The following is an 18,627-nucleotide window of genomic DNA, read 5'->3' as shown; positions in this document are numbered from 1 at the left end:
GAACAACACTCTAAATGACTCTATATCAGGAATGAACAACACTCTAAATGACTCTATATCAGGAATGAACAACACTCTAAATGACTCTATATCAGGAATGAACAACACTCTAAATGACTCTATATCAGGAATGAACAACACTCTAAATGACTCTATATCAGGAATGAACAACACTCTAAATGACTCTATATCAGGAATGAACAACACTCTAAATGACTCGATATCAGGAATGAACAACACTCTAAATGACTCTATATCAGGAATGAACAACACTCTAAATGGCTCTATATCAGGAATGAACAACACTCTAAATGACTCTATATCAGGAATGAACAACACTCTAAATGACTCTATATCAGGAATGAACAACACTCTAAATGACTCTATATTATGAATGAACAACACTCTAAATGACTCTATATCAGGAATGAACAACACTCTAAATTACTCTATATTAGGAATGAACAACACTCTAAATGACTCTATATCAGGAATGAACAACACTCTAAATGACTCTATATCAGGAATGAACAACACTCTAAATGACTCTATATTAGGAATGAACAACACTCTAAATGACTCTATATCAGAAATTAACAACACTCCTTCCCTGTGGCCGACATGAGTAAGACATTTAGATGTGTTAACCCTCGCGAGGCAATCGCCATCACACTGCACACTGCCCTATCCCATCTGGACAAGAGGAATACCTACAGTTGAAGTTGGAAGTTTACATACACCGTAGCCAAATACATTTAAACAGTTTTTCACAATTCCTGACATTTAATCCAAGTAAAAATTCCCTGTTTTAGGTCAGTGAGGATCACCATAAGATTGCGAAATGTCAGAATAATAGTAGAGAGTGATTTATTTCAGCATTAAGTTTTTTTCATCACATTCCCAATGGGTCAGAAGTTTACAGACACTCAATTAGTATTTGGTAGCATTGCCTTTAAATTATTTAACTTGGGTCAAACATTTCGGGTAGCCTTCCACAAGCTTCCCACAATAAGTTGGGTGAATTTTGGCCCATTCTTCCTGACAGAGCTGGTGTAACTGAGTCAGGCTTGTAGGCCTCCTTGCTCGCACACGCTTTTTCAGTTCTGCCCACAACTTTTCAATAGGGTTGAGGTCAGGGCTTTGTGATGGCCACTCCAATACCTTGACTTTGTTGTCCTTAAACCATTTTGCCACAACTTTGGAAGTATGCTTGGGGTCAATGTCCATTTGGAAGACCCATTTACAACCAAGCTTTAACTTCCTGACTGATGTCTTGAGATGTTGCTTCAATATATCTACATCATTTCCCTATCTCATGATGCCATCTATTTTGTGAAGTGCACCAGTCCCTCCTGCAGCAAAGCACCCCCACAACATGATGCTGCCACCCCCGTGCTTCACGGTTGGGAAGGTGATCTTCGGCTTGCAAACCTCCCCCTTTTTCCTCCAAACAGAACGATGGTCATTACGGCCAAACAGTTCTATTTTTGTTTCATCAGACCAGAGAAAACTTCCTCTAAAAAGTACGATCTTTGTCCCCAAGTGCAGTTGCAAACCGTAGTCTGGCTTTTTTATGGCGGCTCTGGAGCAGTGGCTTCTTCCTTGCTGAGCGAACTTTCAGGTTATGTCAATATAGGACTCGTTTAACTGTGGATATAGATACTTACATACCTGTTTCCTCCAGCATCTTCACAAGGTCCTTTGCTGTTGTTCTGGGATTGATTTGCACTTTTCGCACCAAAGTACGTTTATCTCCAGGAGACAGAACGCACCTCCTTCCTGAGCGGTATGACGGCTGCGTGATCCCATAGTGTTTATACTTGCATACTATTGTTTATACACATGAACGTGGTACCTTCAGGGGTTTGGAAATTGCTCCCAAGGATGAACCAGACTTGTGGAGGTCTACAATTTATTTTCTGAGGTCTTGGCTGATTTCTTTTGATTTTCCCAAGATATCAAGCAAGGAGGCACTGAGTCTGAATGTACGCCTTGAAATACATCCACAGGTACACCTCCAATTGACTCAAATGATGCCAATTAGCCTATCAGAAGCTTCTAAAGCCATAACATCATTTTCTGGAATTTTCCACGCTGTTTAAAGGCACAGTCAACTTAGTGTATGTAAACTTCTGACTCACTGGAATTATGATACAGTGAATTATAAGTGAAATAATCTGTCTGTAAACAATTGTTGGGAAAATGACTTGTGTCATGCACAAAGTAGATGTCCTAACCGACTTGCCAAAACTATAGTTTGTTAACAAGAAATGTGTGTGGTTGAAAAACGAGTTTTAATGACTTCCCGAATTCTGACTTTGACTAGAAATATTCCTGAAAAGTTTGATAAATTGTAAGCTTTCGGTTACTAGCCCAAAGCTCTAACCAATAGGCTCCCTTAACCACTCTTACATAGGACTGTCCTGAAGACAAGCATCGGTTACTAGCCCAAAGCTCTAACCAATAGGCTCCCTTAACCACTCTTACATAGGACTGTCCTGAAGACAAGCATCGGTTACTAGCCCAAAGCTCAAACCAATAGGCTCCCTTAACCACTCTTACATAGGACTGTCCTGAAGACAAGCATCGGTTACTAGCCCAAAGCTCTAACCAATAGGCTCCCTTAACCACTCTTACATAGGACTGTCCTGAACACAAGCATCGGTTACTAGCCCAAAGCTCTAACCAATAGGCTCCCTTAACCACTCTTACATAGGACTGTCCTGAAGACAAGCATCCTTCATGGATCAGGGCTAATATAGCCGAGCCACTGTCCTGAAGTGACCACTCTTTGTGGTCTCCTTCATGGATCAGGGCTAATATAGCCGAGCCACTGTCCTGAAGTGACCACTCTTTGTGGCCTCCTTCATGGATCAGGGCTAATATAGCCGAGCCACTGTCCTGAAGTGACCACGTTTAGTGAGAGGACATTTCTGGACATGAGCCTATTTTAGATCAAGAGCCCAGGGTTCTGGTTTAGAAGCACGGTTTCCACTGCTCCTACGGTCTTGATTCGGTTTCCACTGCTCCTACGGTCTTGATTCGGTTTCCACTGCTCCTACGGTCTTGATTCGGTTTCCACTGCTCCTACGGTCTTGATTCGGTTTCCACTGCTCCTACGGTCTTGATTCGGTTTCTACTGCTCCTACGGTCTTGATTCGGTTTCCACTGCTCCTACGGTCTTGATTCGGTTTCCACTGCTCCTACGGTCTTGATTCGGTTTCCACTGCTCCTACGGTCTTGATTCGGTTTCCACTGCTCCTACGGTCTTGATTCGGTTTCCACTGCTCCTACGGTCTTGATTCGGTTTCCACTGCTCCTACGGTCTTGATTCGGTTTCTACTGCTCCTACGGTCTTGATTCGGTACTGCAGTTTAACTGACGCCCGACCCAAGAAAGACAATATACATTGACGGCCACATAGAGAAGTCAGATTAGAAAATTCCTAGTAAGACACTTTAGTCATAAAAAATATATATATCAATTAAATTATTAAAATAATTGTAGCTGAGGCCAATGTTTTTTTCATCACTCACAACTGAAGATACAAACAATTTTATATGAATCGGCCATGTTTATGGATGGAGCTCTGCTCCCTGTTTACACTGAGGGACAGCGTGCACGTGAATCCAGATACAATCCGGCTATAGACGCTCCATGAATCGGTGTATGAGAACGTGAGCAGATTACGTTGAAAACATCGGTCGGACATCTTGGACCCAGTCTCCAGTTCTTTTATACCTCAGCGACGTAGATCAGGACGAAGCCAACAGCCGGTCCAAACTGGCCCAGTTTCATGTGGCCTTGGACAATCCTCTGTTAATGTTACACCTTATACTCTCTGATCGCATGGCATTGCTGTCTATGGGGACAGTTACAGTACATTATCTCTGATCGCATTGCTGTCTATGAGGACAGTTACAGTACATTATCTCTGATCTCATGGCATTGCTGTCTATGGGGACAGTTACAGTACATTATCTCTGATCTCATGGCATTGCTGTCTATGGGGACAGTTACAGTACATTATCTCTGATCTCATGGCATTGCTGTCTATGGGGACAGTTACAGTACATTATCTCTGATCTCATGGCATTGCTGTCTATGAGGACAGTTACAGTACATTATCTCTGATCTCATGGCATTGCTGTCTATGGGGACAGTTACAGTACATTATCTCTGATCTCATGGCATTGCTGTCTATGGGGACAGTTACAGTACATTATCTCTGATCTCATGGCATTGCTGTCTATGGGGACAGTTACAGTACATTATCTCTGATCTCATGGTATTGCTGTCTATGGGGACAGTTACAGTACATTATCTCTGATCTCATGGCATTGCTGTCTATGGGGACAGTTACAGTACATTATCTCTGATCTCATGGCATTGCTGTCTATGGGGACAGTTACAGTACGTTATCTCTGATCTCATTTCCCCCCCAACTCTCTTATCCTCTCGATCCGTCATAAACACACACACACACACACACACACACGTAATCCCTTGTGCTCGTCTCTTTATGTAATATTCCAGGTCATGTCTGGTTATGTCTGGTTCATGTATAGAGATAGAAACACGGTCGTTGTAATATGACTGAAACACATGACACATCATATCCTCGTGGGCAATTTGACTGAACCAATGTTTCTATTGCAGTTCTTTTTCATTTTGGGGAACACGACAGTTAGATTCCTATTACATTATGACAGTTAGATTCCTATTACATTATGACAGTTAGATTCCTATTACATTATGACAGATTCCTATTACATTATGACAGTTAGATTCCTATTACATTATGACAGATTCCTATTACATTATGACAGATTCCTATTACATTATGACAGTTAGATTCCTATTACATTACGACAGTTAGATTCCTATTACATTATGACAGATTCCTATTACATTATGACAGATTCCTATTACATTATGACAGATTCCTATTACATTATGACAGATTCCTATTACATTATGACAGATTCCTATTACATTATGACAGTTAGATTCCTATTACATTATGACAGATTCCTATTACATTATGACAGTTAGATTCCTATTACATTATGACAGTTAGATTCCTATTACATTATGACAGTTAGATTCCTATTACATTATGACAGTTAGATTCCTATTACATTATGACAGTTAGATTCCTATTACATTATGACAGATTCCTATTACATTATGACAGATTCCTATTACATTATGACAGATTCCTATTACATTATGACAGATTCCTATTACATTATGACAGTTAGATTCCTATTACATTATGACAGTTAGATTCCTATTACATTATGACAGTTAGATTCCTATTACATTATGACAGTTAGATTCCTATGACATTACGACAGTTAGATTCCTATGACATTACGACAGTTAGATTCCTATTACATTACGACAGTTAGATTCCTATTACATTACGAGTTAGATTCCTATTACATTACGACAGTTAGCTTCCTATTACATTACGACAGTTAGCTTCCTATTACATTACGACAGTTAGCTTCCTATTACATTATGACAGATTCCTATTACATTATGACAGATTCCTATTACATTATGACAGATTCCTATTACATTATGACAGATTCCTATTCCATTATGACAGTTAGATTCCTATTACATTATGACAGATTCCTATTACATTATGACAGATTCCTATTACATTATGACAGATTCCTATTACATTATGACAGATTCCTATTACATTATGACAGTTAGATTCCTATTACATTATGACAGTTAGATTCCTATTACATTATGACAGATTCCTATTACATTATGACAGATTCCTATTACATTATGACAGTTAGATTCCTATTACATTATGACAGTTAGATTCCTATTACATTATGACAGATTCCTATTACATTATGACAGTTAGATTCCTATTACATTATGACAGATTCCTATTACATTATGACAGATTCCTATTACATTATGACAGTTAGATTCCTATTACATTATGACAGATTCCTATTACATTATGACAGATTCCTATTACATTATGACAGATTCCTATTACATTATGACAGTTAGATTCCTATTACATTATGACAGATTCCTATTACATTATGACAGATTCCTATTACATTACGACAGTTAGATTCCTATTACATTATGACAGATTCCTATTACATTATGACAGATTCCTATTCCATTATGACAGTTAGATTCCTATTACATTATGACAGATTCCTATTACATTATGACAGATTCCTATTACATTATGACAGATTCCTATTACATTATGACAGATTCCTATTACATTATGACAGTTAGATTCCTATTACATTATGACAGTTAGATTCCTATTACATTATGACAGATTCCTATTACATTATGACAGATTCCTATTACATTATGACAGTTAGATTCCTATTACATTATGACAGTTAGATTCCTATTACATTATGACAGTTAGATTCCTATTACATTATGACAGATTCCTATTACATTATGACAGATTCCTATTACATTATGACAGATTCCTATTACATTATGACAGTTAGATTCCTATTACATTATGACAGTTAGATTCCTATTACATTATGACAGATTCCTATTACATTATGACAGATTCCTATTACATTATGACAGTTAGATTCCTATTACATTATGACAGTTAGATTCCTATTACATTATGACAGATTCCTATTACATTATGACAGATTCCTATTACATTATGACAGTTAGATTCCTATTACATTATGACAGTTAGATTCCTATTACATTATGACAGATTCCTATTACATTACGACAGTTAGATTCCTATTACATTATGACAGTTAGATTCCTATTACATTATGACAGTTAGATTCCTATTACATTATGACAGTTAGATTCCTATTACATTACGACAGTTAGATTCCTATTACATTATGACAGTTAGATTCCTATTACATTACGACAGTTAGATTCCTATTACATTTTGACAGTTAGATTCCTATTACATTATGACAGTTAGATTCCTATTACATTATGACAGTTAGAATCCTATTACATTACGACAGTTAGAATCCTATTACATTACGACAGTTAGATTCCTATTACATTACGACAGTTAGAATCCTATTACATTACGACAGTTAGATTCCTATTACATTATGACAGTTAGATTCCTATTACATTATGACAGTTAGATTCCTATTACATTATGACAGTTAGATTCCTATTACATTATGACAGTTAGATTCCTATTACATTATGACAGATTCCTATTACATTATGACAGTTAGATTCCTATTACATTATGACAGTTAGATTCCTATTACATTATGACAGTTAGATTCCTATTACATTATGACAGTTAGATTCCTATTACATTATGACAGTTAGATTCCTATTACATTATGACAGTTAGATTCCTATTACATTATGACAGATTCCTATTACATTATGACAGTTAGATTCCTATTACATTATGACAGTTAGATTCCTATTACATTATGACAGTTAGATTCCTATTACATTACGACAGTTAGATTCCTATTACATTATAACAGTTAGATTCCTATTACATTATGACAGTTATATTCCTATTACATTATGACAGTTAGATTCCTATTAAATTATGACAGATTCCTATTACATTATGACAGATTCCTATTACATTATGACAGTTAGATTCCTATTACATTATGACAGTTAGATTCCTATTACATTATGACAGATTCCTATTACATTATGACAGATTCCTATTACATTATGACAGTTAGATTCCTATTACATTATGACAGTTAGATTCCTATTACATTATGACAGTTAGATTCCTATTACATTATGACAGTTAGATTCCTATTACATTATGACAGTTAGATTCCTATTACATTATGACAGATTCCTATTACATTATGACAGTTAGATTCCTATTACATTATGACAGTTAGATTCCTATTACATTATGACAGTTAGATTCCTATTACATTATGACAGTTAGATTCCTATTACATTACGACAGTTAGATTCCTATTACATTACGACAGTTAGACTCCTATTACATTACGACAGTTAGATTCCTATTACATTATGACAGTTAGATTCCTATTACATTATGACAGTTAGATTCCTATTACATTACGACAGTTAGATTCCTATTACATTATGACAGATTCCTATTACATTATGACAGTTCCTATTACATTATGACAGTTAGATTCCTATTACATTATGACAGTTAGATTCCTATTACATTACTACTGTTAGATTCCTATTACATTATGACAGTTAGATTCCTATTACATTATGACAGATTCCTATTACATTATGACAGTTAGATTCCTATTACATTATGACAGTTAGATTCCTATTACATTATGACAGACAGTTAGATTCCTATTACATTATGACAGTTAAATTCCTATTACATTACGACAGTTAGATTCCTATTACATTATGACAGTTAGATTCCTATTACATTATGACAGTTAGATTCCTATTACATTATGACAGTTAGATTCCTATTACATTATGACAGTTAGATTCCTATTACATTATGACAGTTAGATTCCTATTACATTACGACAGTTAGATTCCTATTACATTATGACAGATTCCTATTACATTATGACAGATTCCTATTACATTATGACAGTTAGATTCCTATTACATTATGACAGATTCCTATTACATTATGACAGATTCCTATTACATTATGACAGATTCCTATTACATTATGACAGATTCCTATTACATTATGACAGTTAGATTCCTATTACATTATGACAGTTAGATTCCTATTACATTATGACAGTTAGATTCCTATTACATTATGACAGTTAGATTCCTATTACATTATGACAGTTAGATTCCTATTACATTATGACAGTTAGATTCCTATTACATTATGACAGTTAGATTCCTATTACATTATGACAGTTAGATTCCTATTACATTATGACAGTTAGATTCCTATTACATTATGACAGTTAGATTCCTATTACATTACGACAGTTAGATTCCTATTACATTATGACAGATTCCTATTACATTATGACAGATTCCTATTACATTATGACAGATTCCTATTACATTACGACAGTTAGATTCCTATTACATTATGACAGATTCCTATTACATTATGACATATTCCTATTACATTATGACAGATTCCTATTACATCATGACAGTTAGATTCCTATTACATTATGACAGTTAGATTCCTATTACATCATGACAGTTAGATTCCTATTACATTATGACAGTTAGATTCCTATTACATTATGACAGTTAGATTCCTATTACATTATGACAGTTAGATTCCTATTACATTATGACAGTTAGATTCCTATTACATTATGACAGTTAGATTCCTATTACATTATGCCAATTTGCATTCCATCCTGCAGCGGTTTTCATTGGTGGGTTATCCTAAAAGGTTTTAGCTTCTGTAAATCTGAAACTGGCTCCAATCCCAGTGAGATGTTAAAGTCAGGTTAAAACCATGAGGTTTGTCTCCAGCATCAGTTTTTGACTAGCATCAGTTTGTGGCCAGCATCAGTGTGTGACTAGCATCAGTGTGTGACTAGCATCAGTTTGTGACTAGCATCAGTTTGTGGCCAGCATCAGTTTGTGGCCAGCATCAGTTTGTGACCAGCATCAGTTTGTGGCCAGCATCAGTTTGTGACCAGCATCAGTTTGTGGCCAGCATCAGTTTGTGGCCAGCATCAGTTTGTGGCCAGCATCAGTTTGTGACCAGCATCAGTTTGTGACCAGCATCAGTTTGTGACCAGCATCAGTTTGTGACCAGCATCAGTTTGTGACCAGCATCAGTTTGTGGCCAGCATCAGTTTGTGACCAGCATCAGTTTGTGGCCAGCATCAGTTTGTGACCAGCATCAGTTTGTGACCAGCATCAGCAGCACATTGAACAGAACGCCCAGATTGTGACGGTGCATCTTCCTGTTATGGGATATTCCCCTCGCTCAAGGCTTTGGTTCTTTATTTAACCACTAATATCTCTCTATTTTGCCATGCTATTACTGTGTTATCATTGGTGAACCATTATACTAAGATATTCTTTCTACACTATATGTACAGAAGTATGTGGACACCCCTTCAAATGAGTGGATTTGGCTATTTCAGCCACACCCGTTGCTGACAGGTGTATAAAATCGAGCACATGGGAACTAGACTGGTCTGCGCAAAGCCCTGACTTCAACCCCACTGAACACCTTTGGGATGAATTGGAACGCCGACTGTGAGTCAGGCCTAATCCCCCAACATCAGTGCCTGACCTCACTAATACTCTTGTGGCTGAATGGTAGCAAGTCCCCTGCAGCAATGTTCCAACATCTAGCGGAAAGCCTTCCCAGAAGAGTGGAGGCTGTTATAGCAGCTGTTATAGCAACAATGTTCCAACATCTAGCGGAAAGCCTTCCCAGAAGAGTGGAGGCTGTTATAGCAACAATGTTCCAACATCTAGCGTTCCAACATCTAGCGGAAAGCCTTCCCAGAAGAGTTGAGGCTGTTATAGCAACAATGTTCCAACATCTAGTGGAAAGCCTTCCCAGAAGAGTTGAGGCTGTTATAGCAACAATGTTCCAACATATAGCGGAAAGCCTTCCCAGAAGAGTGGAGGTTGTTATTAGCATCAAAGGGGGGACCAACTCCATATTAATGCCCATGATTTTGGAATGCGATGTTCGATGAGCAGGTGTCCACATACTTTTGATCATGTAGTGTACTTCTGTATGAGCATCTCCTGCAATCTTTTTAATCAAGACAAGCAAACACAGGGGACCCAGGGGGTTATAAACTTCTGAGGAATCTATCCTGGTGCCTTTTCTCAGGTGGCGTTACCACTCGTTCAAGCCTCTCCCCGTCCAATCAGGTAGCCTACATATGAAGCTTTGTGTTGTGTCTCCCTCCTAATCCGTACAGTAGCAAATCAACTGATATTGGTCACATACACATGTTTAACAGATGTTAATGAGATGGTAGCGAAATGCTTGTGATTCTAGTTCTGACAGTGCAGTAATATGTAACAAGTAAATCTAACAATTCCCCAACAATTACCTAATACACACCAATCTAAAGGGATGGAATAAGAATATGTACATATGTAAATATATCTAAATAGAAATATATGGATGAGCGATGGCCAAGCGGCATAGGCAAGGTGCAGTAGATGGTATAGAGTACAGTATATACATATGAGATGAATAATGTAAGATATATTAACATTATTTAAAGTGACTAGTGATCAATTTATTAAAGTGTCCAGTGATTGGGTCTCAATGTAGGCAGCAGCCTCTCTGAGTTAGTGATGGCTGTTTGGCAGTCTGATGGCCTTGAGATAGAAGCTGTTTTTCATTCTCTCGGTCCCAGCTTTGATGCACCTGTACTGACCTCGCCTTCTGGATGGTACCGGGGTGAACAGGCAGTGGCTCGGGTGGTTGATGTCCTAGATGATCCTTCTGGATGGTACCGGGGTGAACAGGCAGTGGCTCGGGTGGTTGTTGTCCTTGATGATCCTTCTGGATGGTACCGGGGTGAACAGGCAGTGGCTCGTGAACCTTCTGGAGGTACCGTGGGCTGGCTCGGGTGGTCCTAGATGATCCTTCTGGATGGTACCGGGTCCTTGATGATCCTTCTGGATGGTACCGGGGGCAGTGAACAGGCAGTGGCTCGGGTGGTTGTTGTCCTAGATGATCCTTCTGGATGGTACGGGGTGAACAGGCAGTGGCTCGGGTGGTTGACAGATGATCATTCTGGATGATAGCGGGGTGAACAGGCAGTGGCTCGGGTGGTTGTTGTCCTTGATGATCCTTCTGAATGATAGCGGGGTGAACAGGCAGTGGCTCGGGTGGTTGTTGTCCTTGATGATCCTTTTGGCCTTCCTGTGACATCGGGTGGTGTAGGTGTCCTAGAGGGGCAGGTAGTTTGCCCCCGGTGATGCGTTGTGCAGACCGCACCACCCTCTGGAGAGCCCTGCGGTTCTGAGCGGTGCAGTTGACGTACCAGGCGGTGATACAGCCCGACAGGATGCTGTCGATTGTGCATCTGTAAAAGTTTGTCAGGGTTTTAGGTGACAAGCAAAATTTCTTTGCGCCTTCTTCCCCACACTGTAGGTGTAGGTGGACCATTTCAGTTTGTCCGTGATGTGTACGCCGAGGAACTTAAAACTTTCCACCTTCTCCACTGATGTCCTGTCGATGTGGATAAGGGGGTGCTAACTATGCTGTTTCCTGAAGTCCACGATCATCTCTTTTGTTTTGATGATTGAGTTGGAGGCGTGCATGGCCACGCAGTTATGGGTGAACAGGAAGTATAGGAGGGGCTAAGCATGCACTCTTGTGGGGCCCCAGTGTTGAGGATCAGCAAAGTGGAGGTGTTGTTTCTTACCTACGGCGGCCCGTCAGGAAGTCCAGGACACAATCACGCAGGGTGTGGTTGAGACCCAGGGCCTCAAGATTAATGATGAGCTTGAGGTCCTGTTCGTTCTCTCTCTATCTCTCTCTCTGAATTCAATGGCTTTATTGGTATGGGAAACAACATTCTCTCTCTCTCTGAATTCAATGGCTTTATTGGTATGGGAAACAACATTTTCATACTCTCTCTCTCTCTCTCTCTCTCTCTCTCTCTCTCTCTCTCTGTCTCTCTCTCTCTCTCTCTGTCTCTCTCTCTCTCTCTCTCTCTCTCTCTTCAATTCAAGGTTTATTGGTATGGGAAACATGTGTTAGCATTGCCAAAGCTCCTCTGGCTGGCTGTGACCTATTACTATGACTCTGAGGTAGACAACATCTCTCTCTCTCTCTCTCTCTCTCTCTCTCTCTCTCAAATGAACACTCTCTTCCGTCTTAATCTAATCGTTTTCAGTGGGCCATTCACTCAAGCACCCAAAGCACTTCCTTGGCAACGAATGAGAGGAAAGTATTCCTTCTGTCTTGGCCTAGATGTGTGTTCTGAAATCATGGTGATGGGCTGAGGACCTTGATCTGGCTGTTGATCTGGCTCTCTGGGCTGGCTGACACTCACTATGACCCCTTTTTTCTCTCTTTGTGTCTGTCTGTCTGTCTGTCTCTCAATTCAATTTTTATTTTTATTTTTTCAATTCAAGGGGCTTTATTGGCATGGGAAACATGTGTTAACATTGCCAAATCAAGTGAGGTAGACAACATACAAAGTGAATATATAAAGTGAAAAACAACAAAAATGAACAGTAAACATTACACATACAGAAGTTTCAAAACAGTAAAGACATTACAAATGTCATATTATATAGTATATATATATATATATATCTGTCTCTCTCTGTCTCTCTCTCTGTCTCAATTCAATTCAATTCAAGGGCTTTATTGGTATGGGAAACATGTGTTAACATTGCCAAAGCAAGTGAGGTAGACAACATTGTCTGTCTGTCTGTCTGTCTGTCTGTCTGTCTGTCTGTCTGTCTGTCTGTCTCGGTCTCTCTCTGTCTCTCTCTCTCTCTCTCTCTCTCTCTCTCTCTCTCTCTCTCTCTCTCTCTCTCTCTCTCCTCTGTCTCTCTCTCTCTCTCTCTGTCTCTGTCTCTCTCTCTCTTCCCAACATCATATTTTTAAGCAGATTAGCATGAGCAGGTGAGTCAGTGGATGCTGACAGAGAGAGAGAGAGAGAGAGAGAGGGGGAGAGACTGAACAGAGAGGGGGGAGAGACTGAACAGAGGGGGGATAGAAAGCAGCAGCTCAGCGGTTTATGTTCTAAATGTAATGAAGACCTTCTGGCCCTGTCCCTCTGTCTGCTGCTCCACATCAGGTAGTTGACCTCAGCTTCCTTGGTATGTTACACCTTCACAAGTCCTCTACAGGACACTGTATCAGTGGTACCACCACCACCACAACAACAACCAAAAGGCTCCTGAACAGCTTTTACCCCCAATGCTATTGGTCAATCAGTAAAAAAAATGGTGATCTTAATTTGTATGACACTAGTATGTATGCAATTGGTCCGACTGTTGATTCAGCATTGTCAAGGTTACGGTCTGATGTTGCAGCTGTTCAGGAAGCCTTGACCAATTGAAAGCTTGTACAGACAAAACTAAATACATGCTGTTTTCAAAGTCTCATGTAAGAACCTCTGTCTGGTTACATCTTCACTCCTTCAATGGTTCTGTAACTGAACCTCTGTCTGGTTACATCTCCACTCCTTCAATGGTTCTGTAACTGAACCTCTGTCTGGTTACATCTCCACTCCTTCAATGGTTCTGTAACTGAACCTCTGTCTGGTTACATCTCCACTCCTTCAATGGTTCTGTAACTGAACCTCTGTCTGGTTACATCTTCACTCCTTCAATGGTTCTGTAACTGAACCTCTGTCTGGTTACATCTCCACTCCTTCAATGGTTCTGTAACTGAACCTCTGTCTGGTTACATCTTCACTCCTTCAATGGTTCTGTAACTGAACCTCTGTCTGGTTACATCTCCACTCCTTCAATGGTTCTGTAACTGAACCTCTGTCTGGTTACATCTTCACTCCTTCAATGGTTCTGTAACTGAACCTCTGTCTGGTTACATCTCCACTCCTTCAATGGTTCTGTAACTGAACCTCTGTCTGGTTACATCTCCACTCCTTCAATGGTTCTGTAACTGAACCTCCATCCCCCTGTTCTCTCTCTGTCTGTCTCCTCCATCCCCCTGTTCTCTCTCTGTCTGTCTCCTCCATCCCCCTGTTCTCTCTCTGTCTGTCTCCTCCATCCCCCTGTTCTCTCTCTGTCTGTATCCTCCATCCCCCTGTTCTCTCTCTGTCTGTATCCTCCATCCCCCTGTTCTCTCTCTGTCTGTCTCCTCCATCCCCCTGTTCTCTCTCTGTCTGTCTCCTCCATCCTCTGTCTGGTTACATCTCCACTCCTTCAATGGTTCCTGTTCTCTCTCTGTCTGTCTCCTCCATCCCCCTGTTCTCTCTCTAGGTCTGTCTCCTCCATCCCCCTGTTCTCTCTCTGTCTGTATCCTCCATCCCCCTGTTCTCTCTCTGTCTGTCTCCTCCATCCCCCTGTTCTCTCTCTGTCTGTCTCCTCCATCCCCCTGTTCTCTCTCTGTCTGTCTCCTCCATCCCCCTGTTCTCTCTCTGTCTGTCTCCTCCATCCCCCTGTTCTCTCTCTGTCTGTCTCCTCCATCCCCCTGTTCTCTCTCTGTCTGTCTCCTCCATCCCCCTGTTCTCTCTCTGTCTGTCTCCTCCATCCCCCTGTTCTCTCTCTGTCTGTCTCCTCCATCCCCCTGTTCTCTCTCTGGTCTGTCTCCTCCATCCCCCTGTTCTCTCTCTGTCTGTTCTCTCTCTGTCTCCATCCCCTGTTCTCTCTCTGTCTGTCTCCTCCATCCCCCTGTTCTCTCTCTGTCTGTCTCCTCCATCCCCTGTTCTCTCTCTGTCTGTCTCCTCCATCCCCCTGTCTGTCTCCTCCATCCCCTGTTCTGTCTCCTCCATCCCCCTGTTCTCTCTCTGTCTGTCTCCTCCATCCCCCTGTTCTCTCTCTCTCTGTCTCCTCCATCCCCCTGTTCTCTCTCTGTCTGTCTCCTCCATCCCCTGTTCTCTCTCTGTCTGTCTCCTCCATCCCCTGTTCTCTCTCTGTCTGTCTCCTCCATCCCCCTGTTCTCTCTCTGTCTGTCTCCTCCATCCCCCCTCCTCTCTGTCTTCCATCCCCTCTCTGTCTGTCTCCTCCATCCCCCTGTTCTCTCTGTCTGTCTCCTCCATCCCCCTGTTCTCTCTCTAGGTCTGTCTCCTCCATCCCCTGTTCTCTCTCTAGGTCTGTCTCCTCCATCCCCTGTTCTCTCTCTGTCTGTCTCCTCCATCCCCCTGTTCTCTCTCTGTCTGTCTCCTCCATCCCCCTGTTCTCTCTCTCTGGTCTGTCTCCTCCATCCCCTGTTCTCTCTCTGTCTGTCTCCTCCATCCCCCTGTTCCCTGTTCCATCCTCTCTCTCTCTGTCTGTCTCCTCCATCCCCTGTTCTCTCTCTGTCTGTCTCCTCCATCCCCTGTTCTCTCTCTGTTCTCTCTCTGTCTGTCTCCTCCATCCCCTGTTCTCTCTCTGTCTGTCTCCTCCATCCCCCTGTTCTCTCTCTGTCTGTCTCCTCCATCCCCCTGTTCTCTCTCTAGGTCTGTCTCCTCCATCCCCCTGTTCTCTCTCTGTCTGTCTCCTCCATCCCCCTGTTCTCTCTCTAGGTCTGTCTCCTCCATCCCCTGTTCTCTCTCTAGGTCTGTCTCCTCCATCCCCCTGTTCTCTCTCTGTCTGTCTCCTCCATCCCCCTGTTCTCTCTCTAGGTCTGTCTCCTCCATCCCCCTGTTCTCTCTCTGGATCTGTCTCCTCCATCCCCCCTGTTCTCTCTCTGTCTGTCTCCTCCATCCCCCTGTTCTCTCTCTGTCTGTATCCTCCATCCCCTGTTCTCTCTCTAGGTCTCTCTCCTCCATCCCCATGTTCTCTCTCTGTCTGTCTCCTCCATCCCCCTGTTCTCTCTCTGTCTGTCTCCTCCATCCCCTGTTCTCTCTCTGTCTGTCTCCTCCATCCCCTGTTCTCTCTCTGTCTGTCTCCTCCATCCCCCTGTTTTCTCTCTAGGCCTCTCTCCTCCATCCCCTGTTCTCTCCATCTCTCTCTGTCTGTCTCCTCCATCCCCTGTTCTCTCTCTGCCTGTCTCCTCCATCCCCTGTTCTCTCTCTGTCTGTCTCCTCCATCCCCTGTTCTCTCTCTGTCTGTCTCCTCCATCCCCCTGTTTTCTCTCTGTCTGTCTCCTTCATCCCCTGTTCTCTCTCTAGGTCTGTCTCCTCCATCCCCTGTTCTCTCTCTGTCTGTCTCCTCCATCCCCTGTTCTCTCTCTAGGCCTCTCTCCTCCATCCCCTGTTCTCTCTCTAGGTCTCTCTCCTCCATCCCCCTGTTCTCTCTCTAGGCCTGTCTCCTCCATCCCCTGTTCTCTCTCTAGGCCTGTCTCCTCCATCCCCTGTTCTCTCTCTAGGTCTGTCTCCTCCATCCCCTGTTCTCTCTCTAGATCTGTCTCCTCCATCCCCTGTTCTCTCTCTAGATCTCTCTCCTCTCCTCCTCCTGAGACTGGATTAATGTGACAGAGACGAATCAGCAAGTCCCGAGTCGTGTCCTGACTCCTATGTGTGTGTCTCTCTCTCACACACACACACACACACACACACACACACACACACACACACACACACACACACACACACACACACACACACACACACACACACACACACACACACACACACACACACACACACACACACACACACACCTGTGTGTCCCATTCTACCAGCCAGGGAGGAACAGATGAGGAACTAGGGCAGTCTTCCTCAGGCACTGTTTACAGTAGATCTCCTGCCCTTACTATACTAGGGACAATTGCAGTGACTTGCAAAAGTATTTACCCCCCTTGGCATTTTTCCTATTTTGTTGCCTGACAACCTGGAAATAATATGGATTTTTGGGGGGGGGTTTTGTATAATTTCATTTATGCAATATGCCTACCACTTTGAAGATGCAAAATATGTTTTATTGTGAAACAAACAAGAAATATGACCAAAAAAAAACAGAAAACTTGAGCGTGCATAACTATTCACCCCCCCCAAGTCAACACTTTGTAGAGCCACCTTTTGCAGCAATTAGAGCTGCAAGTATATTGGGGTATGTCTCTATAAGCTTGGCACATCTAGCCACTGGGATTTTTGCCCATTCTTCAAGGCAAAACCGCTCCAGCTCCTTCAAGTTGGATGGGTTCTGCTGGTGTACAGCAATCTTTAGGTCATACCACAGATTCTCAATTGGATTGAGGTCTGGGATTTGACTTGGCCATTCCAAGACGTATAAATGTTTCCCCTGAAACCACTTGAGTGTTGCTTTAGCAGTATGCTTAGGGTCATTGTCCTGCTGGAAGGCGAACCTCCGTCCCAGTCTCAAATCTCTGGAAGACTGAAACAGGTTTCCCTCAAGAATTTCCCTGAATAATTTAGCACCATCCATCAATCCTGACCAGTTTCCCAGTCCCTGCCGATGAACAACATCCCCACAGCACCATCATGCTTCACTGTGGGGATGGGGTTCTTGGGGTGAAGGGAGGTGTTGGGTGTGCGCCAGACATAGCGTTTTCCTTGAAGACCAAAAGGCTCAATTTTAGTCTCATCTGACCAAAGTACATTCTTCCATATGTTTGGGGAGTCTCCTACATGCCTTTTGGCGAACACCAAACGTGTTTGCTCATTTTTTCTGGCCACACTTCCGTAAAGCCCAGCTCTGTGGAGTGTACGGCTTAAAGTGGTCCTATGGACAGATGCTCCAATCTCCGCTGTGGAGCTTTGCAGCTCCTTCAGGGTTATCTTTGGTCTCTTACATTACATGAAATCCAAATAAAAATCCATTCAAATTACATCTCTCTCTCTGTCCCTCTCCTCTCTCTGTCCCTCTCCTCTCTCTCTCTCTCCCTCTCTCTCTCTCTCTCTCTCTCTCTCTCTCTCTCTCTCTCTCTCTCTCTCTCTCTCTCTCTCTCTCTCTCTCTCTCTCTCTCTCTCTCTCTCTCTCTCTCTCTCAGCACCACCTGTTTAACCTCATCTCTCCCTCTTTGTTTCTCCTCACTACTAGCTGTAATGGTCTGTCTCTGTCTTTAACCCCTATCTCACCTCTTCTACTACATTCATCTGCAACGCTAATCAC

At 41.9% G+C, this 18,627-nt stretch overlaps 1 protein-coding gene across 1 annotated transcript in view; it reads right to left on the bottom strand.

Annotated features, from left to right (window-relative positions):
- The window catches only part of LOC127927845 (calcium-activated potassium channel subunit beta-4-like), a 20,675-nt gene extending 16,877 nt beyond the window's left edge, over positions 1–3,798 (bottom strand). Inside the window, exon 1 of the mRNA XM_052514557.1 lies at positions 3,742–3,798. Coding sequence (XP_052370517.1) covers positions 3,742–3,798 — 57 coding nt within the window. The remainder of the gene's footprint in view (positions 1–3,741) is intronic.
- Positions 3,799–18,627: the final 14,829 nt, after the last annotated feature.

Source organism: Oncorhynchus keta, unplaced genomic scaffold (genome assembly GCF_023373465.1).
Source record: "Oncorhynchus keta strain PuntledgeMale-10-30-2019 unplaced genomic scaffold, Oket_V2 Un_scaffold_180_pilon_pilon, whole genome shotgun sequence".
Lineage (NCBI taxonomy): Eukaryota > Metazoa > Chordata > Actinopteri > Salmoniformes > Salmonidae > Oncorhynchus > Oncorhynchus keta.
This window is presented reverse-complemented; position numbering and strand designations above follow the sequence as displayed.